At 39.3% G+C, this 27129-nt stretch overlaps 1 protein-coding gene across 1 annotated transcript in view; it reads right to left on the reverse strand.

Annotated features, from left to right (window-relative positions):
* The window catches only part of Tat (Tyrosine aminotransferase), a 76153-nt gene that overhangs the window by 20055 nt on the left and 28969 nt on the right, over positions 1–27129 (reverse strand). The window contains exons 2-5 of the mRNA XM_067150988.2: positions 5516–5620; positions 5342–5409; positions 3430–3588; positions 168–359 (exon numbers count right to left, since the gene is read on the reverse strand). Coding sequence (XP_067007089.2) covers positions 168–359; positions 3430–3588; positions 5342–5409; positions 5516–5620 — 524 coding nt within the window. The remainder of the gene's footprint in view (positions 1–167; positions 360–3429; positions 3589–5341; positions 5410–5515; positions 5621–27129) is intronic.

The following is a 27129-nucleotide window of genomic DNA, read 5'->3' on the forward strand; positions in this document are numbered from 1 at the left end:
TGTTACTCTTGCTACATTGTGGAAGAGCGGGTGGCCGACTCTTCCTCCTAACCAAATTAGTTTGCAATCTAACCTGTTACTGCATAAAAATCCGAAATAAATAAGAGAGGTCTTTATTCGAGCGCGCCGCAAGCTCCTGCAGTGTATGCAACTGTTTCTGCACTCACCAGGTGCTCGTATATCTCGTCAGCTATGATCGGTACAAAGTTTCTTTCAGCCACCGCCAAGATGTCGGCTAAGTGTTGGCGACTGTAGACGGATCCACACGGATTTGAGGGGTTGTTGATGATAAGTGCCGCTGTGTCACCATCTATCTGCTGTTCCAAATGTGTCAAGTCCACCTCCCATCCCTTTTCAGGCTGAAAACATAAAACAATGCGAACATGTACAATGTACGTTCCTTTTTCAAACCAGACATAAAAGAGGTGCCGTTTAATAATGCGATGCACTTATGATGCACAACACGGCATGCCATGGCATGACAACTCGAATATATAAATTATATAAATGTAAATATTGCAGTGACGTGCGCTGAAGTGAGGGAAGCAATTTTGTCAAGACCGCAGATAAGCGGATCCCCCCCTCCCCAAGCAGTGGTGAATGGGAGAGGGTGACAGCCTCCTCTGTTGTACCCTAGCAGGGGTAGTAAACTTAATTTTATTCACAGCTATGTGTACATTGTTTTTACATAATAACGAACAACAGAGAATCCCGCATAAGCAATGCTTGTGTGCTGGCTTCAATGAATTTGCAATGCAATGGCGACAAACTATTTAAGCTTATTTTACAGTACATAGCATATTAGGTAAGTAATTGGTGTTGGCAATATTTAACATTTAAGATTATTTATAGCTATTTATGGGTACACATGTATAATTACATTAATGAGGTTAATCCTCTCTGTCAGCATTTCGATTTCTATTCATGTAAGTTCTAACGATTCATTACGAGGATAAAACATCATTTTAGAAGAAAATGTGTTGTTCTTATTACATCTGTCTCCAGGAGCCAGGTATTCAATATATGTTTTACTCCGGGTTTGTTTCTGACTTTTGTAATGCGGGGGTAAGAGGGGGGGGGGGGGTGGCGGCGGCAGATATTATAAATACCAGGTCAAAAATAAGTTGCATGTTTCTGTCAAACTAAAGTGTTTCTGTTTAGGAGTGGCAAACCAGAACTAATTTAGTCTTGTATTATGGTACTTCCCTGGATGGTTCCAAAATTTGGAATCGTTCTGAAAAATGCGGTATGGTTTGCGGGGTATGGCAAGAGCGCAAGGTTCACATTTTGATTCTGATAGTGTCAAGTACATATATTCCCTATTCCCTTCACTCACGCCGCGTTAATCCTGTGAAGGGAATTAATTTTATATTTTATTTTTCACATGCACTATCTAATCAGAACTATCCGGGATGGGTTTTTGCCTTTATTACAGCTGAAACTCGGCGAGGGAGATTGTGTAGAGTGTACTAGGTGTCGGCACGTTTCCGGAGGAGTGGCAAACTATTCTTCCTACAGAGCTGAAGCAAGTGCAGTTAGTGATGTGGGTCGTTGGAATCTGAAGCGGAATAGACGTTCTAGTTCATCCCAGTGTTCAATAGGATTGCGGTCATGGATCTGGGTTGCCCAGCCCTTTTTGCGGAACATTATTGTCCACAAACCACTCACGAAGAGACACCGCTTTAGAGTAGGAAGCATTAACATGCTGAAACAAACGGTGACCATCTCCGAACTGGTCTTCCTCAGCAAATAATACACAGTTGGTTAGAATGTCCTTATGTCCTTCTGCCTTTAACGTGTTCTGTAGTATTGCCAGCCCCACATCATCCTACCTCCATCAAATTTCACTGTGGGCAGTACAGAAGAAGACAGGAGGCAGGTATCGTTCGCCACCCCTAAACGCTTTAAACTGACTTCCACATTGCAAAGCGTGATTGATCACCCCAAATCACGCACCTTCAGATGTATCCGGACCAGTGGCGGTAATCTTTACACCGGTGAAATGTGCGGTTTATGAGTGGCTATCTGAGGCTCAAACCCCAGTCATTGTATCTCCCGGCGCAGAGTGATATTGCTACCTACAGTAAGTACCACTGATGAATTCATTAGTCATGCGATTTTTCTGTAACATTTTCTTCAGTACCCGACATCTTCCTGTCGGTCAACACTCGTAGGCTACCCGGCCGTGGTTTCATTGTGGTTGTGTCTTCCCGTTTCTACTTCAAATTCATGTCCCCGACAGTCGATTTGGTCAACTTGAGAAGGGCGGAAATTGCTCTGACTTATTACTGATATGGAAGCCAATGAACACTCCACGTTCGAAATTACTAAGGACCCTAACTACACCCATTCTGCAGTAATCCTGTAGCACTGAGCAGTATCGAACCCTCAGCTGCTTTTTACAGTAGCAGCGGCGGTCGTAGGGACATTAATGTTCTAGTGTACTTGTACAGAGGGATGTCCAGATATTTCGATCTGATAATGTAGATTTCCATCTACTGATGAAACTGCGTCACTCATTTTTGTGTAGCTGGCAGAGTAGAATACCCATGCACACGGACGTGATCAATTAGTGCAGGGCCTCTCAGGGTGCATGCACCTGGTGCATGCACTGTTCACGGTGCAAAAGACGACTTCGCTTGGTTGACCAGAGTGCAGACTCCCCACTCCTCGATTTGGAGCAATAGCGCTAACTCTCTCTTTCCTCACGCCTGTCTCGCTCGCTCCCCCTGTCTCCTTCTTCCCCACTTGTTCCGTAGCGCTCCAAATCCGAGCTGAGTTGAGTCGAGTAGAGCCGAGCTTAGCCAAGCTTAGCCGAGTAGCCCAGAGACGAAGCGCTGGTCCGAGCCGAGCCGAGCGGGACCGATGCACAGTGCACGTAGCTCTTGCTCCTCGATTTGCACGCGTGAGATTTTTGGCGTTTGAGAGGCCCTGAATTAGGGGAAGAAATAAAGTTTCTAGGAAGATAAAACATCACATTCGTGCTTACTTATCGGTGCAAACTAGTAAAGTCGGCTGAAGAGTGTGGTCGGAGGCAATACGTAGTGGGGATGGCCTGTATAGAAGCACTAAAAATTAAATGGAGGAAAGCGAAGACTTCATCCTCGAAGAATGAAACCCGAAAGAGTATAAGAGTTCACCAACGCAGGAAGAACAGTAAGATAATATTGTAATAGTATGATACAAGTAATGTAAGTAGAAATAACAGAAGCTCTCACACATCGCACTCGTTTTATAAGTTGTAAGTCAATTGAAGGGTTTTCGTTGAGTTGTTATTCATAACTGCCTCTTCAGAAAAAGATACAGACTCTGAGATTGCATTCTCAATTAATTATACCCAGGCACTTAATTCTAGTATGAGTTCAAAATCACAAGCCTGGTTTTATACGAAAAGGCGTCGCAAGAGATGCCTTCTCAGGTTTTTCTTACCTTTAGGTTGTACGACTTAACGCGGATGCCCCAAGTCTCCGCCAAGGTGCGGTAGATAGAGAACCCAGGGCGAGGAACCAGGATATTCTGGCCAGGATTAGCCAGTACGGTAATGCATAGATCCAAAGCACTGGAACATCCACTGCATAGCACCACATCCTGCACAGAAACAAGATATTGTCGTCCATAATTTGCTAATAATAATAATAATAATAATAATAATAATAATAATAATAATAATAATAATAATAATAATAATAATAATAATAATAATAATCGTACGTCCTCAGCTACCGTGTGCAGCCATTTTGTTTCGACACCATCTAGGCTGCCTGGGCCGAGTAAATCGGATCTCTTTTGGGTAATCTATATCTGAGTTTTAATTAATTAATTTTATAGGGGTAAAGACAAAATGTATCACCAGATATCTTTTACATGCAGACATAATATGACATGGAGTGCCGAATGGACTTTTAATAATTCGTCCTTCAAAAATCTGACTACCTCTGCCGGGTCTGAACCTGCGATCTTGGAATCCGAAGTCTGACACGCTAGCACTGAGCTACAGAAGGAGTATTTGTTTGTATCGCTATCAGAAATGAGTATCGCTCAGAAATTAGTAGTGCTGAAGCATTAATGAAGGCCAGACTGCTTCAACGAACAAACCTATCACCACTATACCAGGTGTATAGTATTATTTGAAGTAATTCCACATACTGTATATGAGTTGATTATATTTGTAAGTACAGGAGATATTATAAGTAGAATTTTGTAAACAATGTACATTTATTAAGGATGAGCTGTGTGTTTAATAAAAAATTGTTAGCGTAAATTGTATAATATTGTATTCTAGGAAAATTTTCTTCTCTTGTTAATCTAAAATTTAGTGGTTGACAATAATGTATTTTAGTGTACCATTTACCACTAAGGTAGACACCTCATTTCCAAATAAAGAGATTTTGATTTGATTTTTGATTTTGAAAAAAAAAAAATACCGGTACGTGCGCATGCGATTGCCAGCCCTCTGGAAGTCCCCCTCCGATAATTCCTAGAAGGATGAGTGAGTCATGCTGGGGGTATGTGACGACCTCTCATTCTGTTGTGCTTTTCGTCTGATGTCTCCGTGGATTTTCCGGAAAGTAAAACTAGAATGTTCCTATTCTGGACGCACTCCGAAGATACTAGCACTTCATTACTAGATATATAAAAGCAGGCTCGCCGCGAACAGGAGCTGTTGTTGGAGTGGCGAGTCGAGTGGTGTTCAGTTGTCGAGTGATATATGCCGAGTAGTTCAGTGTGTGAAGCAGTTGCGTGAGTTGATTGTGCGAGTAATCGGCCTTGTCTGAAGTCGAACCAAATGTACAGCAGTCGTGCATTGTGATAGTGAACAGACGTGTGTTCGTACCTGTTTGTACGAAGCTGCTCAGTGAAGTGACTGGAGCGTGGGAAGCCAAATGAAATATGAGACCTGTGAATCAAGATTAGAGAAGGATCGCCCGTTTCAGGTAAATGCCAAACAGCCGGAGACCCGCTGTGAGGAGTTTTCTAACATGCCAATCAGTCTACCGACTAGGGTTTCTGACAATTAAGCATTTAAAATCACTCACGGGGGAGTACCTAATGGAATGAGCTACATAGTCAGAATGGAACAAGAAGCTAATAATAATAATAATAATAATAATAATAATAATAATAATAATAATAACAATAATAATAATACCACCACCTGAAGGTACATTAAATAGTTCATACAGCTACTCAAATAAATGTATCCATCATTCCCTTGATTTTAATAGGGAAAACATGTGATTAAAACAATATGCATAAGAAAGAAATCAAAAAGTTAAAGGCTACCGAGAATTACTTAAGGCTATTTAGAGAGTGACTGGAGAATGATACCAAGCGTTCTTACCTTATAATCCACTGAAACGTGTTTCGAGGATGAATATTGTGCGACTGCCTCACGAGCTTCTTGATAACCTGTAAACGAACCACAAATCGTTTGTATTATATATATTCTACTGATGATATATATTTCATCTCTGGACTATATATTAGGGGATTTTGTTACATCATGACGACTTACCTACACTTGGAGCATAACCGTTGTATTTACTCGACTCCAAAGACTTGACAACGGCTTCCACTGCCTCTTGTGGTGGTTTCAGATTCCCAAACAACGTAGGATCACCTGAAATGCAACAAAACAAAGATTTAGCTCTATAGTTGCCATACAAAGCCAGTTCCTTTGATGACTAGTGAGAGTATTTTTCATAGAGACTGTTGGTGTATTATGCATTTCAGAGGGCTTAGCAAACAGATACGTAACAGCACTTTCTGGCTGGCTCGGTGAGGTAAAGAACGGAAAACCACCTAACCCCTCTTCCGTATAACCGCACGACCTTCGGCGGTGCTATTGCCGGGTTTATGATTTAACAGTCCTCTGAGGACTCTACAGCAGATCTTACTGAATGTATTTGGGTATTCTGATATGAAGTACATGATGGGCTTTGTTCAACACCGTCCATTTTTTTAACCCTTAACTGGAGCAGCACATTTTTCTTAACATCATGGAGCAACAGGTTCCTCAGGACCCTAACATAAAATAAAGTTTTGAGGCGAAAAAAGAACCACAATTACTTTTTAATGGTTTATTATTACAGAATGAAAATACCGAACTTGTTCTGAGGCATTGGTTCCATTTATTTGAAGCATGTAACACAGAAATTTACGTGACAATCTTGTGTTACATGCCATTGTGGTTGGATTTTTGTTAAATGTAAGCAGTTGTTGGATTTTTAAAAATATAAGCAATGCATACTGCGTTTTATTGTACACTCAATGCATTTAAACTAAAGAACTTCTCTCACATGAACTGGACGTTTCTCTGTCTTTATTGTATTGGCAAGTACAGGTCTTCACCACATTACAGTGAAACTCTTGCACTAATGGATTCACAGGGTCCTCAGGACCCTAACCGCGGCTTTAACGCGGGGTAGATGCATATAAATTCACAGCAGAACACAACTACAGTAAGTTGCACACAGTCACGCAACATACTGAAAGGAATTTACATGGCGTCTCTAAACTGTGGCACCTCGTGCGATGGATTTATGAAACAAAGAAATTGTTGGAGGATCACTGCGACCTTATTGCTCCAGTTTAGGGTTAAACCTCTCTGCGGTTGTATCGTTGCACAGGTACCGCTAGTTTTCGTATAACTGCACGACCTTCGGTGGTGCTATTGCCGGGCTGGTGACTTAATAGACAGATACAGGCGTGTGCTTATGCAACACAGATGATATTACATCATAGAGAGCTAGAAAATTAGGTAGGATTCTCAAATTGTTAGGCTTACCATACGTCCCGGTTTTGAGCGGGATTGAGCGGTCTGATCCCGGCGTCCCGGCCGGTTTATAAATTGTCCCGTTTATAATGTATTACATATAAAATAAAATAAATATGACGGCAAAAACGGAGCTGTCCTCAGTGCTGCCAACGTAACGCCTTTGTAGTTAATTTGATATTTTTCATTGGAAAACTGAATTAAACTGTTGAAATGTACAAATTAAATATGAATGCCTTAGCGCCTTTATAATGATGTCATGTTTTGTAGTTAGTGAAGGAAGAAAATTGTATGATTTCTCACTGTTAGCTTAAGGTCTCTTTCACGAACTCGGTTGGCATTGCGACTGGCTACAGTTTGAATTCTAACGACCATTTTGTACGTTGTATTAGTTGTATTAGTGATGTGTGTTGGCGTGACGGTTAATGTGCTCAGTGATAGATTTTATCTGAATATGTTGTAACATAATGTTCCCAAGAGTGTGTTACTTCAAGAACGCAAAGATGCTGAAAAGAAACATTTACGGTATCCTTGAGATTCCGTATCCGATTTAGAAGAAGAATTCGTTTTTTGATGAAAGGTGTGTGGTTACGCCACAGTTTTTACAAAGTGCCCCGGTTTGAGAAGAAAATATTATGGTAACCCTAAAAATGGTTGAATATGAACAACTATACAACTCGCTCCAGTCGTTTTGTTAAAGTAGGCCAGCAAAAGTTACAACGTTACAAAGTTACAATGGTTGTATTCGTTAGTTTATAACTAGTCGGGGCCGGATTTGGAGTGTGTGGGTCCATAGGCTGAAGATGTGGCGTGGGCCCCTCTAAATTCCACATCAAACCTACTATTCTCAAAGTGTCTTCTGTACGAAATATCCCACTCTTTCTTTTTACTTAATAATGTCTAAGTTTTCTGTTGGTAATCAACTTCAATCGGTAACCAATTACATAGTGCTAAAAAAACTGACGATGATAGTTTTAAGATGCGAGTACTAAAACTCCTAAGACATGAATTCCACTTTAAAGGATACTGACTGGATACAGATATGAAACACATTTTGCTTATTTTTGAAATTCTTTTGGAAGTACAAAATGATTTTATCCAAACATAAACATAACTAAAATGCAGGTACAAGGATAAGCTAAAACAATAAATAACAAAAGTTTTTAAAATAAAATCAATTTTAAAGCGTAGAATTACTTGTCATTATGAATTGTTTATATGTTTTTCTTACTGTAAGATAAACTTGAGGTGCTATTAGGATAAGAACAGGGATTGCATCAACTAAAGAATTTGTGTATTTGAGAATGTTAACGTTGAACATATTTATATTTCGATTTTTATTTATTTATTTATTTATTTATTTATTTATTTATTTATTTATTTATCTATTTATTTATTTATTTCTTCTTGCGTTCCGGCTTTCTAAGGACCACGTTACAATTTCAATTGTTCCTCCTTAGTTGTTCTTTCCTGTTCTTCCGGTATTCTTTCATTGTTTCACTGTGTTTCTTTTCCCTGTCTTCAGTCCACTTTGTGCCTGTTTTCTTTTCCTTCCTCCCTTGGAATCCTTCCATTTGTAAGACTTTCTTCCTAAAAAATCTTTCTTTCCAATAATTCTTCTTCTCGTATGTTGTTCCTTTCCAGGTCTTTCTTGACTTCTTTCTTTCTTTCTTTCTTTCTTTCTTTCTTTCTTTCTTTCTTTCTTTCTTTCTTTCTTTCTTTCTTTATTTATTTATTTTGGTGGTGCGTGCCCCACTGTGATGCGGGACTCTAAGGTGGAGCCTAGTTACCCTACTCCAAAATTTGGCTCTGCTTATAGTTAGTAGTGATCAAGTAGACAACAGTAGTGCGTAAACCTCTGTTAAGAAATGTTAAGAGACATTAGAATTCCCTGCAGCTGCAACGACTGGTGATGAGACTTCACGAAGTGTTGCATCAGCCGCTCGAAAGGGGGATAAAACTGACATACGGCACTTTTTCCAGTTAGTTGGACACTGGTCTGCAGTCAAAGAACATATCGAGACCTAAAATGAAAGGCAAGGAGATCTAATGTCGTGCGAGTGTATGAATCTGCAGCGTGTGTGAAGTGAATTATTGTTTCATGTACTACAGTTCTGCATTATAAATGTATGGTCAATGTTAGCTACGAACGCGTTGTTTTAGTTAATCAATAATGTTGTGCTTACGTTTCCACGTCCGTGCCCTCTTGTTACTATCTAACCACGAGAGATCGTGTGCTCTAGTTACACAAACAGCGCAGTCACGTAAATGTATTTTTGAATCAAAATTATACCGCAGAGAATTGATTGACGACAAGTGTAATATTTAAACGTTAGTCTAGGAACTGCTGTCAATGTTTCAGTTACCACAAGAACACGATTTTAAATTTCTTCCGGCAACAATAAATTATTGGACGCTCTGTAAGACTCGCGTAAAATATATCAGTGAGATCGTTCTTCCCTCGAATTCATCATTTAATGTGTATATTCCTCTCAATTACTTATATCGAGATTCTTTTCTCATATTTTCCTAAATCATTACAGGAAAATGCCAAGATGGTAACTTCACAGGAAGTACAAAACAAAATATTTTCAAGAAAATAATACATGATGCACATTCTTGTATACAAGAAGAAAAATTATACCGCCACCGCTTAATTAGTTTTTGAACGCGTTGATAATACCGCCACCGCTTCATTAGTTTTTGGATACCTAGATAAACTATTATAATTAAAGAATTGAGTTGAGAACAATATTTGGTATAAGTAAGAGAAACTGAGAACTACTTGTAGTAAGGAAACGAAAAAAAATCATGTACCACACAAACTTGTACTCTAAGAAATTGTGTGATTGTCACTATCATGGGAGCTGCTAAACATATAATATATTATTAGGGGTAGTTTTTACGTAAATTATTTTTTGTTAATCACATTTAAAATATGATTTCTCATATAATTATGTTCACACAGGGAAACTGCACATGATCAAAATTGTCCGGATTTACTAACATACTCGTACCAGCAATAGACGTCTTTCCATTTCAACTCGTCACTTCACAATTAGGCTTAGGTCTTTGACACTGTATAATCATCACAAACTAGTATTGGAATGGCTCATTGCAAAGATTCCACTTGCCAACATAGTGCAATGTGGTGAACAGAATTCATCTAGGAACCATACAATAAATCAAAACATTTCTTACAAACAGAATTCGTTTCGACAGCTTTCGAAAATACATTCCTCCATGTTTAATTCTTGCATCACAAATCAAAATGTAAAATATCGGTAACACTATCTTAGAAGTTCTTGATACAAATTTGTAGTCAACGTCTTTTCTTTCTCTGATCACTTGTTGGAAGTTTGTTTCCAGTTCTTGTGAGTCATATATGTTTTCATATGCAGGGATTTTATTTATTTCGATCTAGTGGTTTGTATGTACCATTACCGCGTTAGTTGCTAATGATTTTATTTACACAGATTCAGTAATGTTTGTTTGTCCAAGCCTTGTCCCGTTTCTCTACAGGGTCGGGAATGAGGTGAGATGACTGGATGCCTTTCCTGACGTGAACCTCATCAGAGGAGTCAATGAGATGAAATGAATGGCGTAATATCTGATAGTAGGAAGGGAGAGGGTGAAACCCGGTGCCGGCACATAGTCTACTCCAGTCGAATAGCACTAAGGGGTCTGCTCAAGGCTTAACGTCCCTATCCGACGGACGAATCACCTTCAACAGCATCATATGTCCTCACTCCATATAAGTACTGTGGAGAGGTTTGGAATTTACTCCAGGCTTTTGGCACGATATATAGTGATTAGAAATAATTGTATACCACTACCCCCATACCCTGCCGGCCAACATTCTGATTGTGAAATTATTTTCGACCAACGGGACTCGAACCGAACGGTGTTAGACCGTTTAGACTTCAACGCCCGATCATAGCCACCCGGCGGGCTACACAGATTCAGTAATAATGAACGGAAATGTATCGTTCAAGCACCCACAATATTCTGAACAAAATCGGGTAGAACACTTCGTAGTCTACATGAAATAAACAGGAAGTTAATGAGATCGAATCGTTCTTGTTATGGTTGTATCTGAATTGAAAATTGTATTTTTGTCAGTTTTTTAAATTTTAAAAAATATAATTTGCTTTACGTTGCACCGACACAGACAGTTCTTACGGCAACGATGGGATAGGAAAAGCTAGAAGTGGTAAGTAAGCGGCTGGGACATGAGTTAAGGTACAGCCCCAGCATTTTCCTTGTGTGCAAACAGGAAACCACAGAAAACTATCTTCAGGGCTACCGATGTGGGATTAGAATCCACCATCTACCGAATGCTAACCGCACGGCCAACTCGCTCGGTCCCTAGGAATTAACCTGGTACTTATTTTTTATGTACGCTGAGTGAACCTCAGCGCCACGTGCACCTCTGAAAGTGGATAACATTTTCGACTTCTGACGGGGATTCGAACCCATGTTCTTCCGTGCGAACGTCGGCTGGGAAGTCCCTATTATTATTGTTATTGCTATTATTATTATTATTATTATTATTATTATTATTATTATTATTATTATTATTCCTGAGGTTCACTCAGCTCACACCAAAAATGAGTACCAGGTTAATTCCTGGGGGGGGGGGTTAAGGCGGCCGGGCGTAGAGCTAACCGCTCTACCCCCATCAAGTGCCGAGGTTACGGATAGTGGAAGCCTTTACCTTCCATCCTTCCAAGAGCCTTCATGGTCTGTATGGAGATGACTTTGCTTTGCTATTATTATTATTATTATTATTATTATTATTATTATTATTATTATTATTATTATTCCTTTGCTGGTAAGACCTAGTGTTGACAGTGCACTATGTCTTCTGGCTTGGGCTAGAACAAATTTGCTCCTTTCATTGATCTGTGTCAAAATCATCCTTGACCTTGACAATATGAAAGTGAGTTATGAGCGATGCTAGTAATGCCATCCCTTATGCAGCCAGTCCATGTCATGAATGGTGTAAACATGTTGATGTGTGCATTACAGTGGGCTTGGCAGACTGTTATGTAATAGCAACATCCGGCTCGGCGAGCAAAGCAACGGGAAACTAACTCACTAATCATTTCCCTTGAAAGGCTCTTCAGCGATGCCTAGGCCATCCACGACAATTGATGGCAGAGCTATTGGGGATCCAACCAACCTTCGGGATGACTACTCAACATTATTATTATTATTATTATTATTATTATTATTATTATTATTATTATTATTATTATTATTATTATTATTATTATTGCACCCGAAGGCTGGTTGGATCAAGAAAAACACGACGCTTATTCTTCATATTCGTCTCCAACACTACTGTTCCAAGGCCTCTAACCTTCCATTTTTTTTTGTTTGTTTAATTAACGTTCCATGTTTCAGAGACATAAAGAGCAACACTCCAAATATAATTCTTTGCGGTTCGAACCTCACTGTGTAGATGGTTTTCCGTGGTTTCCCATTTTCACACCAGGCAAGTGTTGGGGCTGTATCTTAATTACGGCGACGGATAGAAGCCTGTTCTATGCCAAGAATCTGTTTAGTCTTCAGATCGAAGGATGGTTGGATCCTCAAACCTTACAAGAAAATCACCAAAAAAAAAAAACTATGGTGATACCATAATGAGGCGCACAGAGCATGAGGAGTGAGGTAGTTTGCCATTGCTTTCCTCGCTGGACCAGAAAATGTTATTGCAGCAAGATCGTGTGCCAATATGTAGATGCAAAAATACTGCATCCATCAACAAATAGCAACAGGCGGTTACAACTTTGTAGTTCACTGCGATATAACTAAGTTCTGGACAAGATCCTAGCACTGAGTTCTTTCAGGTGCCTTATTCTTTCTTCTTGGATCCTCAATGTAGATAGTGATTCCTCTTCTCTACCCCGTCCCCTTTTTGTATTAGTGCCGGACTGAGTGGCTCAAACGGTTGAGGCGCTGGCTTTTTGACCCCAACTTGGTAGGTTCGATCCTGGCTCAGTTTGATAGTATTTGAAGGTGCTCAAATACGCCAGCTTCATGTCGGTAAATTTGCTGACACGTAAAAGAACTCTTATGAGACAAAATTCCGGCACCTCGAAGTCTCCGAAAATTGTCAAAAAGTAGTTAGTGTGACTAAAAAAACAATAATAACTTGTATTAGTAGTTTCATTCCAACATGGGATTTTGCGTTCATATAATCAATGAACAGGTTAATCACAGCCTTTCTTTTCCCATTTCTTCGCCTCCACTTCCCCTCTAAAACATTTACCTGACAGGGGTTGTGCCTGTATACATGTCCAGTAAATGGATCTCTTCGTTTTAATAGCCCTTTCCAAAGATCAGTAATTTTTGCCATCCGAAATATTCTTTCCATTCGTCTCCAATAGCCTACTACTGTTCGAAGGCCTTTGACCTTCCATTTTTTCCTTTTTTATTTTGTTTTTTTGTTAATACTCCATGTTTCCAAGCAATAAAGAGCAACACTCCAAATGTAACTTTTTGTGTTTCGAACCTCACTGTGGGCAACCCTGTAGATGGTTTTCCGTGGTTTCCCATTTTCACACCAGGCAAATGTTGGGGCCGTACCTTAATTCGGCTACGGACGCTTCCTTCCCACTCCTAGCCCTTCCCTAGCCCATCGTCGCCATAAGACCTCTCTGTGTCGGTGCGACGTAAAACAAATTCTAAAAATAAAAGAAAAACCTTTCTATACATTTTATTTTCACTTCTTTAGATAGGTTTTTAGTGGTTAGAATGGTCCTCTCCTTGTTGAATGCGACCTCGGCTTGGGCATTTCTTATATTAGTTGTGCTTAGTCCATCTGCAGTAATTTTACACAACAGATACGTAAATATTTCCGCCTGCTGTAGTGGAATGCCCCTAATTTTGGTACTGACGTCCATTAGCTGGTGATCACATAACATTACTTCTCCCTGTTTTAAAGTTAATCTTCATGTTGAATTCAGTGTCCTAAATTAAGTCCATACATTCCAGGAGTTTCTTCATTACATCTTCACTTTCTTTAATATTGTCATATCATGAGAAAACCTGATCATTTTTACTCAGGAGTCATTCTCTACTATTTCTGTGCTATCAGTCGGCTATTTGTCTTTAACTTACATGTTTAATTTCATCGTTGTAATCACATGTTCAGTTTTTCCCTATAGTTTTCAACTTCTTCTTCTTCTTCTTCTTCTTCTTCTTCTTCTTCTTCTTCTCCTTCTTGGTCTTTCTCCCAATTTACTGGGGTCGGCACTTGTTGAAGGTCTGTTCCAGTTTTACGACCGGATGTCTTTTCCGACGCTAACTGTACTGGGCGGGGGGTGGGGGGCGGAGGTGTAGTCATTGTTACGTGTTACTGGTTGGTAGTACGGTACGTTGTACTGTATGTAGATGAAGAGATGTTTATTAAGACAAACACAAACACCCATTCCCCGAGCTTAACTATACGCAGTTAAAATCCTCGGCACGGCAGGAAATCGAGCCCGATTCCTCTGATCTGAAGGACAGTCCGTTGCCCATTCAGCAAAGGAGTCGTGCCCTACAGTTCCGGGCTAATTCTCAATAAAACCACTAAAATGGCACCCGCATTTAATAAACCCTTTTTTAAAATACACGTTCGGATGTGGATGATTATTTAACATTCCTTATTGTCTTGAAGTATTAATGTAAAAAAAAAACCATTCATTTCATCAGTTAAGATTTTTTCATAGTACGGTAGTCACAGTTTGTAAGAAAGATAACGCACTACTCGTGGTTATGCATCTTGAAGACAGTAATTCTAACTAGAATTATTATCATATCAAGATACAAATAGATGAACAAGTTGGCACTGAAGTTGCAACTGCCGAGTTGAGTAGGAATGCCGGCTGAAAAGTTGCCAGGTTCGATCCCAGCGCAGTCCGGTGGTATTTGAATGTGCTCAAATACGTCATTTTCATGTCGGTAGTTTTAAAGGCATGTCAAATAACTTTAAGGGCATGTCAAATAACTCCCGTAGGACAACATTCTGAGACCTCGGAATCTCCGAAAACAGAAAGAGTAATTACTAAGACATAAAACCATTTTTCTTTTTCACAATTGGCTTTACGTCGCACCGACGCAGATAGGTCTTATGGAGACGATGGAATAGGAAAGGGCTAGGAGTGGGAGGGAAGCGGCACCGTGGACTTAATTAAGGCACAGACCCAGCATTTGCCTGGTGTGGAAGTTGTAAACCAGGGAAAACCATCTTCAGGGCTGTCGACAGTGAGGCTCGAACCCGCTATCTTCCGAATGCAAGCTCACAGCTACATACCCCTAACCGCATGGCCAACTCTCTCGGTCATAAAACCAATAACAAGCATAACATTTTAATTGTTATTGCATTATTTTATGGGCTTAGGGGACTCTGATTAAAAGGTGACATGGCTACTTCTTCTGAATAATTATTTTTCATGATTATGTTCTCCTCCTCTATTCGAGGTTGAGTCTCTTGTACCGTCGTCTGCATGTGAGATGCTAAAATACAACATTTACCGACACGTTACAGAGCTTATTTCGAGAAAATAACCTGACACTTTCGTTTCTCAAAAGACAAGTATTTGTAAAAGGGGTGGTACTCGAGGGAGTAGGCCTTCAGATGTGCCTGTCCTGCCATGTTAATATCATAAGCGGATACTTATATGAAATTTAAACTTCCAGAATGTGCCACACTATCACAAAACCAACTCAGAAAAAGTATTGATGAACAGTATCTGCAAGACTTACGCTCTCCTGCAATTATTGTGTTTAAATTAATCTGGGAGCAAAGATATCTCTAATGCCAATATTTGTAGAAAGAAAACCATACGCCTTATAAACCAAGAAGTCATTTACAAGTCCCGATGTGCAAATATGGGATCTGAGAAGAAGAAGAAGAATTGAGCTCAGTAGACTGAAGAAGGTACACAACATTCTGTTAAAAAAAAAAATGAAAAAACTGTATGAAATTTAACACTGATGTTAATGTATCTAAGAATGCATAGAAGTGGTGCATTAACAATGAACTTCAACCACACTGCCCATTTGCAAAACTATTAAATCAATTGGCACATAATCTGAGAATGTGACGCTGTTCTTAGTTGTTGCCAACCAAGAAACAAGATTCAGGGTGTGTTCTATAGCTGTAATGGCATAAACAACAACCAGCAAGAAAAAAAAAAAAAAAGAAAAAAAAGAGTGATTACATGTGCGACGAGTTGGAGGGAAAATTTCTGAAGAGCAGTGCCGACCAATGAAATGAGTTTTGACTTGAGGCCAACATAAACCGGACTGGACTTGGTGTACACAGGTACACTCACAGTTTATCGATGTGGATACTTTGCCAGCTTGGATACAAGAGAGAGAATATTAAACCGATATAAAACCTATTAAAAGATATTAACTCAACATGGGTAAAAATGTAAGAAAAATTCGAAGGAACACGCTATTTATGTTTATTGAGATTGATACGGTGCCTAATTTATTCTCTCTGAATGCTAACTTTTGGATTGAGGTGAATTTCAGAAGGTTGATCCATAAGAACCTTAGGAGATTTAAATTTAATATTGCTTATGGCCCTTTGGAGACAATGTCTGAAGACAGAAGGCTTTTGATACTTTGAGTTAAAAGTAACTTAAGATGGAAATAAAGAACAGAGGGGAAAAATTAAACTAACATTATAAGAAGCGAAGTATAATGGGCACAAGGAACCATTATCCTTGGTAAATACTCATATAAGGACTGCCGTAAATGCTAAAATAAGCCAAAAGAGAAGATACGTCGATTCAAAAGTATTGCCCCAAGGCAGCCACATCATTGTTTCTTACCCACAAAGCAAATAAGGCATTTGATAGTCGATAAGCATAGCACGATCTGCGTTAATCCTATCTTTTCACCCACGTAGTTATAAGGTTTTAGGAAGCTGTAAAATAAAAATGAAATGGATTTGATTTACGGTCGGCAACAATATTGCTCAGATCGAAGACATGTCAGTCTTTCTCATACCGAATTCAAAACCTCTTCTTTGAAACCAAATAACGCATATCGAACATGGAATTTCAGTCCATCTTTACTTCTTAGAAATAAAGCCTGGATATCTCTAATGCCAAAATTTGTAGAAAGAAAACCATACGCCTTATAAACCGGAGTCATTTACAAGCCCCGATGTGCTTTTGTATTGGAGAAAACACTGGAATTAAGAAAGGAAGAAGGAGGATAGAAACTTTTGAGACGAAGACAAGCAGCTAGGCAAGAGGAATTAAGAGCATTAATGAAGTAGGTATTGGTAGAAATACTGTAGAAGGAAAAAAAAGCTACTTCATCAACACTAGTTGCAATAACTTCATTTGCAGTATATACTAAGGATGATTTGTAGGAAAGAGAGGAAAATTGACCGGCAACTTTTTCAACAAGAACTGCAAGTCTTATGCTGAACTGAAAAATAATCTACTGTACGCTGATGTGCAATTGATTTAGAGATACCTCGCTAGAAGCGTGCAGTACCTCCTTTCGCCCTGTTGACTGGCAATGCGATAGGACATGGACTCCACAAGACACTAGAATTATTGGGGAGCCATACTGATCCATAATCGCTGCAAAGCCTCCATAATGCACGGAGCAGGGTCCAGTTTTATAGGATTGAGTTCGGGTGACCTTGAGGGCCAGGCAAGAATCCTCATGTCCTTAGAGTGTTCAAGGAACCAATCGGCTACAACCCGAGGGTGATACGCCGGCGCATTGTATTGCTGTCGGTACAGGTCTCTCGGAGACTGGACATTGTCTAACGGAGATTTTCTGTGTCGTTCGCCGATCAGGGACGTTGGCAGATGTAGCAAGGGTTCCATTTCATCCCTTGTACTATCACATTTCCTCAGCCTATCGTAGAGCATTTTCGCTGAAACGCAGCTATGTCTATTTCAACTGTTCATCAGCATATAGCTGAATGCTGAAGACAATGGTTGTAATGACCAGGAATCACCATAATGAGGATGGTGACAATGATCACGATGACATGGTGCCGTAATACGAAGGTGATTCAAAAATACTATTTTTGATTAAGCAGGATAGTAAGGAAGACAAAAGCAAGCAAACTTGTGGTCATGTGACTGCCCAAATCATGATCTTGTCCGAACCATAGCGCCACGAATTTCCATTTCAAAAACCTCAATGATCTGGCTGGGATTCGAACAGCAGCTACATTTATTAGAATCTGGTGACGATATCACACAGTTAACAGGACAAATTTTCACAAATTATGTATTTATTTAATTTTCTAGTAAATAATGTTTCTGTGTTAATAACCTGTGTTAATAGCCTCTTGTACATAACCTGTTAAAGCAATGAGCTAAATCACTAAATAACATTATTCCAGGACAACTTGGAAGGTAATATGAAATGTATAATAGCATATCAAACTTGTACTAAAATGTGTATAATAAACAACATTCACTGCATTATTAGCAAATAATTATTCTGTAGACTTCCAGTACTGTGTTTTCAGAGCAAAGCCTTCATTTTGAGTTGTGAGAAGAATAGCATAGTAAATTGTTTCTAGAATTTGATTCCATCATTCCCCATTAAACATCAAACATTTTAGCACTTTATAAAGCAAAAAGGATTCTAGTAAAAAGAGGATTAAACAACGAATGAAAAGGCTTTAGACATGCCGTGTCATTCACGTCATCACGCAGACTATGAATATGATATTGATCTAGAACTCGACGTCTATAAATTTCGATCATTCTGGAATTTTTATTCGAGCCAGTCCATGTCCCCACTAGCAAATAAAGTCACAGAATTCTTCAATCAATGTAAAAAAAAAAAAAAAAGATTGATATTATATGGGATTTAATTTAATAGTTTCGATGTGAGGGAAAGTAGGAATGAAACTTCCCATATTGAAAGAAGGCAAATAAGCAACATTCTTCTTTCTACTATTAAGAAACTCATTAAGATTGGAGATAATTGGAAAAGAATAGCAGCGCTAAATACTACTGACTGAAACAAAAGAAGAATTAAGCTTGTTATAAAAAGACAGAACACAAGTTCTGGACAACATACAGTATATGTCTGTGTATTCTTCTACACTGGAGTCATCTGATGAGAACAGACAAGGAAACTAAGAATATTGAAGGTAAAAGCAATAGAAGAGGCCTATAAAAGACTTTCAGTTCAGTATGATATCATTTGACTTCTAAAAATGTAGAACCAGATGAGACAAAAATAAAAGTTGCAAATTGAGATCTTAGAAGAAGAAGAATTGAGCTCAGTAGACTGAAGAAGGTACACAACATGCTGTTAAAAAAAAGAAAAAAACTGTATGAAATTTAACACTGATGTTAATGTATCTAAGAATGCATAGAAGTGGTGCATTAACAATGAACTTCAACCACACTGCCTATTTACCCAGCTATCGTCATCTCTAATGATAAGGATAAACCTTTTAAAGTAGCATGTACTGCCCGGCTAAACAATGTTCACTTACGGAATGGATCTTAAGGACGTGGAAATAGCAATCTATTGATTAACTTTATTTGATAAAGGTTTCAAAAAATATCTAGTGCAAACATTAGTATGAAAGGAAACATAAGCAGAATGCTCAGACATGCATGTTTCTTATGATTAAAACAAAAGAGAGAGTTGCTTTACCCGTCGTTTAAAGGTTAAGCACCATTCACAATGCAAACGTAATGTAACGTAAACTTAAAATTACCGTTAACTTAGAAGTTATCTGATGGAACCATTCACAATGCGCCGGCGAAAACTTAACTGAGAGACGGTAAAATTAAGAGACTGCAAACTCCAAGCTCTTGTGGTTAATTTTACGGTTACATTACGTCGTTAAGTTTATGGTTACGTTTGCATTGTGAATGGAGCCTTAGTTTTGTACAATTGCAGCAATACTATCCTCTAGTGGCAGAAGTAGAAACGGAGCATATTTCAGCTAACAATAGTTTTAGTTGCCTTGAAACGCATGCTGTACCACTCTCAGGACCAAGAAACCAGGCAATTTTAGTGATTATTTTAACACTCTTGTAAATACGAATAATGCGCAGGTAATGCTATGTTATTTATCACTAAGTAAACTGAAGACAGAATACGCTATGTAGGAAGGAAGTGTACAGTAGGGGGTTTACACCTCTTCGTTCTGTTGAAATAAAGAACGGCAGTACAGTTTGGTTGTTGGTTCAAATGTTCACAGAAGTCAGCACTGCCTAGATGATGTTTGGTTCCATTTAATTAAAGCAATGGGCGAGTTTCATGCACTCATGCGTAGGTACATATCGAAAATGTTAGAAACGGTATGAGGTCCCTTTTATATAAAAGCCGTCCGATTGGTCCAGTAGTTTACGCGTGAATCTCGTTTTAAACACGATTTTTTGCAAATAATTTCGCGAATACTATATTTTCAGTTCAATATTTGTTTGAAATACATAGTTAGTCGTGTGGCGGTTTTCTCTGAGAATGTTTGTGCAAAATTTCACGAAATTCCGCCCAGAAGAAGGACAGACGTCATACCGTGTTTATATAAGAGATAATCATAGATACCGACAGGAAGTTCGATTAAAATTAAACAATGATTTTGCCTAAAACTCGTCTTCGACCGAGGATAGATAGCAAAAAGGTTGAGATGGTACAGTAACAGTGCGATAAAAGTAGGATGTTCACCTCAAAATGACCTGCCAGCAACTTGCCGTCTTGATTTGGCTAGGTTCCAGTGCAAGGTACCTATCCACCACGTGAACAGTTCGTGGTACGGTAGGTCAACATGTCCACTTCATCAGTTGACTTCTTTCTTATGCATTCCTCGCTAGTCATCCATACATTGCCATAAGAATTCTACCATAGTTCATGCAGTAAGTTTTATGAAAAAACATACACAAATCCTTCTGAAAACTAAACAGGTAAGTCTAATACAAGATTTATTTGAATAAGGCCAACTACGATGGTTAACTCGGAGCAGAGGAGAATGTTCTTGCTAATTACTGTATGTTAGTTTGCAGGAACACAATTAGTAGCGTGGGTTTCTTTTCTTATACTCCAGCGACTACCTGTTCTCCTCCGTAGAGTAACAGCTAGCGCTGTTAGCTGCCGTCCTCGGAGGCCTCGGTTCGATTCTCGATAATGCTAGAAATTTAAGATTGGCAGGAAGGCTGGTATATGGTTAAAATGGTACATAAATTTTAGCGGATGTCTATGAAAGTCGGGAAAGTGAAATATTATTTCGATCTTTCCAACCTAATTCGTTCAACGTGGGAAGAGAACAACAGTTGACCAAGGGCGATCAAAAGGAGACATGAAATATAACTGAGTATTCAAGACGCAAGTGAGTCTCCGTAGTTGCCATGCTCATGTCATAAGTTGGAACCCGGTGAAGGATGACCAAACTTCATATCCTTATTCTAAATAGTAATGTTTTTAATATTTATAATGTAATGTATATTTGAATGAAGCCAGCTCGATGGTGCTGGGATATAATTTCGCCTTTTATTCAGAGACCTCGGGTTCGATTCCTGGTGTCTCCAAAGACATTTTCCCGATGCGAGACTTGAACAGAGATTCATTCAGTCTTACGGTGTCAACCGAGGAGTAGATTTGATGTGAGAGGCTGTAGACTCGTCCAGGGAAGCCAAGGAATATCACTGACCACGTGACACTCCAATATCTATAGGCCATCTGGCGGAGCATCAGTCGTCAATGCAGCCTCAAGATCCTTCATAGGCTCTATGGACAATCAGTTGAATTTCATATGTTAATGAAACAAAATTTGCAGCTGATTCTCTCTCACCCTCTCACTTCCGTTCTGCATACGCCAATGAAATCATTAATATAGAGAAAAGATGACGGAGATTATAACTAAGAGAATATGATAATTGGTATTTTATACACGATTCTTCAATATACATCGTTATAGATCTATTTCTTGGAATAATTTCTATATTGATTGAGCCCTGATCCGGACTAAGCGAGTGAAGAAGATTTCAGAATGGGCGCGGTTCCTAGTCCCGTGGAGTTCAGCTCCTCCATAAAATCTTCTGGCGAGTGTTAGTGTTGCTGGCCTTCTGTCTGAAGGACTTCAGGTCTCAACGTGTCCAACGCCAGAACTGCGCACATCGTCATTACACGTATCACGCCACTTTCAGATACTGTTTTTGACAAATCTCTCAACAACCAGGATAAGAATTACGCAATGCTCTCATACCCAAATTATTAATCATTCATCCGATCCAAGTCTATTCTGAGTATTATGTTGTTGTTGTTTATGCTACCTTGAAGGCCTTACCACTGTTTTCGTTGTGCCACTTGCATAACCTGCTTTATGAGCACAGTTTTGTTAGCCAACTTGAGCACAGCTTGGATCAATTAACTTCGTAACGCGAATGGTGAATATGATCTACCTATATGACGCATTAGATAGTACTTTTATACCTAGGTTTACTGTAAATGGACTATACTGGCCGTCCTGAGTGACTCAGCTTGTCACCGTTGTTTCTCTGAGCCAAAGTTCGCGGGTTCAAATCCGGCTCAGATTGGTAGCTATAAAAGGATGCCGTTGGCTTCCGGAAAGTTAAAGAACTCCTGCGGAACAAAATTCTGACATCCCGGCGTCTGTTAAGAGCTAGCATTTAGGATGGACGTACATCAAATAACACCATTAATGAACTAACTGTAATTATTAATATTGCCTGTTGTTTGAAGTGGCTTACCAAACATAAGTAGATTTGGTTATGATATTTTTGTAGATTCCTAGAAAACTGTGCCGTGGAAATTCAGTAACGACCACTACAACGGACGAAATAGATCCTCAGCTAAGGATTCTTTCATTTTCACGCCCTTCGTGGCCCTTGTCTTTCTTTGGGCGATAGGTTCATTTTTTGAAGTGTCGGATCCCTTCCAGTTTATTTATTTATTTATTTATTTACTAGCTGATGTAGCCGCGCTTCGCTACGGAATTCTACATTGTGTACAGAATTCTAGGTTAGGAAGTGTACACGTTGTAAGCAAGATTGTATTAAATTGCATTGCACTTAACATTACCCTATAAACGCGACGGGGAAGTCACCAAACGTCTTTTCTCATATGAAGACTGGGTTAGCGAATTTCCATTGAAATGGTAGGCCCCTTGCCTACATCAGTCACAATCAGGTTGGGGAGTTTTCATTATAATGGCAGACACTCACTCTCCAGCTGCCTTTTTAAATCCTCAGAAAGACTGTCTTAGTAGTTTTCCCAACTGAAATGAACATTAACTCATTACAATGACGTACAGTAAGTAGGAATGGCGCGATTAAAAGCAATGCTTTCATATGAAATACTCGAACAAATGAAAAACCACATATTTTCACACTTTTAACGAACAGTATTACGCTACTGATCTAACAGTCCAAAGTTCCAGAGCTGGAATGACCAGGCCGCAGACAGCCGTGATCCGTGAACACACTTCGCCTTATTTCGGCCGGGTGGGGGAGTCGAATAGTGGAGACTCCCAGGGCAAAAACTATGCCCTTTTACTAATCTGTTTCCTAGGAGTACCCGATGAGTCGGAAAATCTCACTTCACTACATTGGTAGCGGAAAAATATGTCTGATTTGGTGGCAAATTTTTCTTCCAATCCAGAGGAGAAACCCCGTCTTCACTGCTAATTCGGAATAAAATGAATGTAGAATTTAATAAAAGTGAAGATGAAGAAGCTTTTCTTATTAAACGGCTCTTTTCAAGGTTGAATGTTAAGTTATTTATTGAATTGTGGTGCTATAATTTGGAATAGGCTTAAAATGTAATTCTAGACCAGGTACTACTACTACTCCTACTAAGTGAGCCTCTGCCTTAAGTGCGTACACTGCTCATTCAAAACAGCGCGTCAAAGTAGAGATCGAATAACTGGAATACTGTAATGAACCAGTCTGTTACGTACCAGCAGTATCAGAAAATGTATGAACCAGAGGAACGGCATGCTAAAGAAGAAAGTTTTCCAACTGCCCAGCTATTTCCCACCGATATTCAGTCAGGATGTTACACTCGGTACGCAGCAGTAATCCCATCTATCGGAGTTGAGCGGCAGCATAAGAGGCAAAGAACATCGCAACAAACAATGGTCAATGTAATGTTATTGTTGATCAATGTTATGCGCTTTCAATATTGTAGGCCTTCATATTAGTTTTCTTCTAACTCTGAAATACCACTCTTATCATAGACGGTACGGTAAAACTGAATAAAATATAAAAGGTCGGACATTTTATTCTCTATAACTTTTGTTATGTAGTACTTTTCGATAGGACCAAGACATTGGTATTTAAAAATCAAATTTTAGGCGCCTTCCCCTAAACTACAATTTTATCCAGGGCGAGTAAATTTTTTATAACTTAGATTGTAGTTTCTTATTCCCAGACTCTGTATGTTGGGTATTCAGCCCGAAGGCTGGTTTGATCCTCTGCAGCTCCGCCAACAGCTGTAATAAATAGCCTAGGCGTCACTGAAGAGGCGTACTAGGGAAATGAGGAGTGAGGTAGTTTCCCGTTGCTTTCCTCACGAACCAGCCGTTGCTATTACATATCAGTCTGCCAAGCCCACTGAAATGCATGCACCAACCGACCCTATGAGCGATATTTTCACACCATTCATAACAGGGACTGGCTGCATAAGCAATGGTATTACTAGCATCACTCATACCTCAGTCACTTTCATATTGTCAAAGCCAAGGATGAGACTAAGACAGGTCAATGAAGGTAACAAATTTGATATAGCCCATACCAGAAGACATAGTGCACTGTAAACACTACATCTCACCAGCAAAGCCATTCCCAGACTCTATATACCGATTTTCATTCAATTCTGTTAACCCATTTTCTCGTGGCTCGGCGTTGATATGGACTTGGCAACAAAAATACAAATTCATGAATATCTGTTATCAAAGCCGGTACGGTAACAATGTATGACATAAATGATCGGAAATTTAACTCTGTGTAATTTTCGTTATGTAATATTTATCGATAGGACCACTAATAGTATAAATATTTCAGAATTAAATTTTAGGCCTTCCCCTAAACTACCATTTCACTCAGCGTGAGTAAAATGATGTATAGCTTAGATTGTAGCGGCTCATCCCCCGACTTCACATACCGATTTTCATTAAATTCTCTTCAGCCGTTTTCTCGTGATGCGTGTACATACGTACGTACAGACAGACAGACAGACAGACAGACAGACAGACAGACAGACAGACAGACAGACAGACAGACAGACAGACAGACAGACAGACAGACAGACAGACAGACAGACAGACAGACAGACAGACAGACAGAAATTACGGAGAAGTAAAAAGTGCATTTCCTTGTTACTATGGACATGACCGATACAGAAATACCATTCTTTTCAAATTCTACGCAATGTACAGACAAAACTCTTATTTTATATATATAGATTTATTTATTTATTTTATTTATTTACTTATTTATTTACTAGCTGATGTACCCGTGGTTCGCTACGGGATTCTCAGAAAGACTGGCTATGTGGTTTTCCAAACTGAAGTCTACATAGGTCATTACAAAAAAGTTAGTAGGAAGGTAGCCATTAAAAGCAATGTAATCAAATAAAATACTCGATGCAAAAAAAACCACATGTTATCACTTTTAACGAACAGTACTACGGTGCCAACCTAACAGTACGAAGTTCCATAGTTGGAATGACCAGGCCGCAGACTGCTGTGAACATTCCTCTGCCATTATTCCGTTAAATTTGAACACTGTTCATTCCAATCAGTGCCTCAGAATAGGGATTGAATAGTTCGAATGCTATGATGAACTAGTGTGTTACGTACCAGTAGTATCAGAAAAGTTACGAACCAGAGGAATGGCATGCTAAAGAAGAAAGTTATCTAACTCCCCAGCTACTTCCCGTCAATATTCAGGCAGGCTGTTACACTGTGTACGACCGGGCGAGTTGGCCGTGTGGTTAGCGGTGCGCAGCTGTGAGCTTGCATCCGGGAGATAGTGGATTCGAACCCCACGGTCGGCAGCGCTGAAGATGGTATTCTGTGGTTTCTCACTTTCACACCAGGCAAATGCTGGAAATGTACCTTAATTAAGGCCAAGGCCGCTTTCTTCACACTCCTAGCCCTTTCCTATCCCATCGGCGCCGTAAGACCTATGTGTGTCGGTGCGACGTAAAGCAAATAAAAGAATACTCGGTATCAGCAGTAATCCTATCTACTGGAGATGAGTGGCAACAGAAGACACAAAGCACATTACAACAAACAATGGTCAATGTAATGTTATTGTTGTTATTGTTGTTCTAAACTGTAGGCTTTCACATTTAGTTTTCTTTCGATGTGATTTGTAAAATAATTTATAGCGTAGACTGTAGGTCCTTATTCTCCGACTTTATATACCGGTGTTCATTAAATTCTGTTTACCCACTTTCTCGTGACTCGGCGCTGATATGGACTTAATAACAAAAATCCAAATTAATGAATATCTTTGTGATCATAGCCGGTACGGTAACAATGTATAAGGCATAAGTGATCGGAAATTTAATACTATATAGCTTTAGTTATGCAGTATTTATCGATACGACCTCTAATAACAAATATTTGAGAAGTAAATTTTAGGCCTTCTCCTAAACTACCATGATCCTTTAGTTTCATGTATATGAATGCCACTAAAATGGGAGAAGTTAACATCAGAGAGGGTAAATTTCCTGTCTAGCTTATACATAAAGACTGATGATGAAATGCGATTTGCTTATGGAATGGCAGAATATTTGACTCTGAAAAAGCTTCATGTGACGGTTTGAGGAAGGGGGATCCATACATGATTTTGATGGCTCTCTTTTGTAGGATTTCCAAATGATTAACATAATCTTTTATACATCCTCCGCAAATGAAGTTTATGTATGTTAGATGTGGGTGGATCATTGCATAATATATACACTTCAATTGTTGGTGAGAGAAATTACACCGAACTCGATATCTGCAGTCGTTTAAGTGCGGTCAGTATCCAGTATTCGGGAGATAGTGGGTTCGAACCTTACTGTCGGTAGTCCTAAAGACGGTTTTCTGTGGTTTCCCATTTTCACACCAGTTAAATGCTAGGATTGTGTGCGGTCAGTATCCAGTATTCGGGAGATAGCGGGTTCGAACCTCACTGTCGGCAGTCCTAAACATGGTTTTCGTGGTTTCCCATTTTCACACCAGGTAAACGCTGGGACTGTACCTTAATTAAGGCCACGGCCGCTTCCTTCCCACTCCTAGCCTTTTCCTATCCCACTCTCGCCATAAGATCTACCTGTGTCAGTGGGATAAAGCCAATTGTAAAAAAAAAAAGAGAAATTACTGTATCTTAATATGT

Source organism: Anabrus simplex, chromosome 7 (assembly GCF_040414725.1).
Source record: "Anabrus simplex isolate iqAnaSimp1 chromosome 7, ASM4041472v1, whole genome shotgun sequence".
NCBI lineage: Eukaryota > Metazoa > Arthropoda > Insecta > Orthoptera > Tettigoniidae > Anabrus > Anabrus simplex.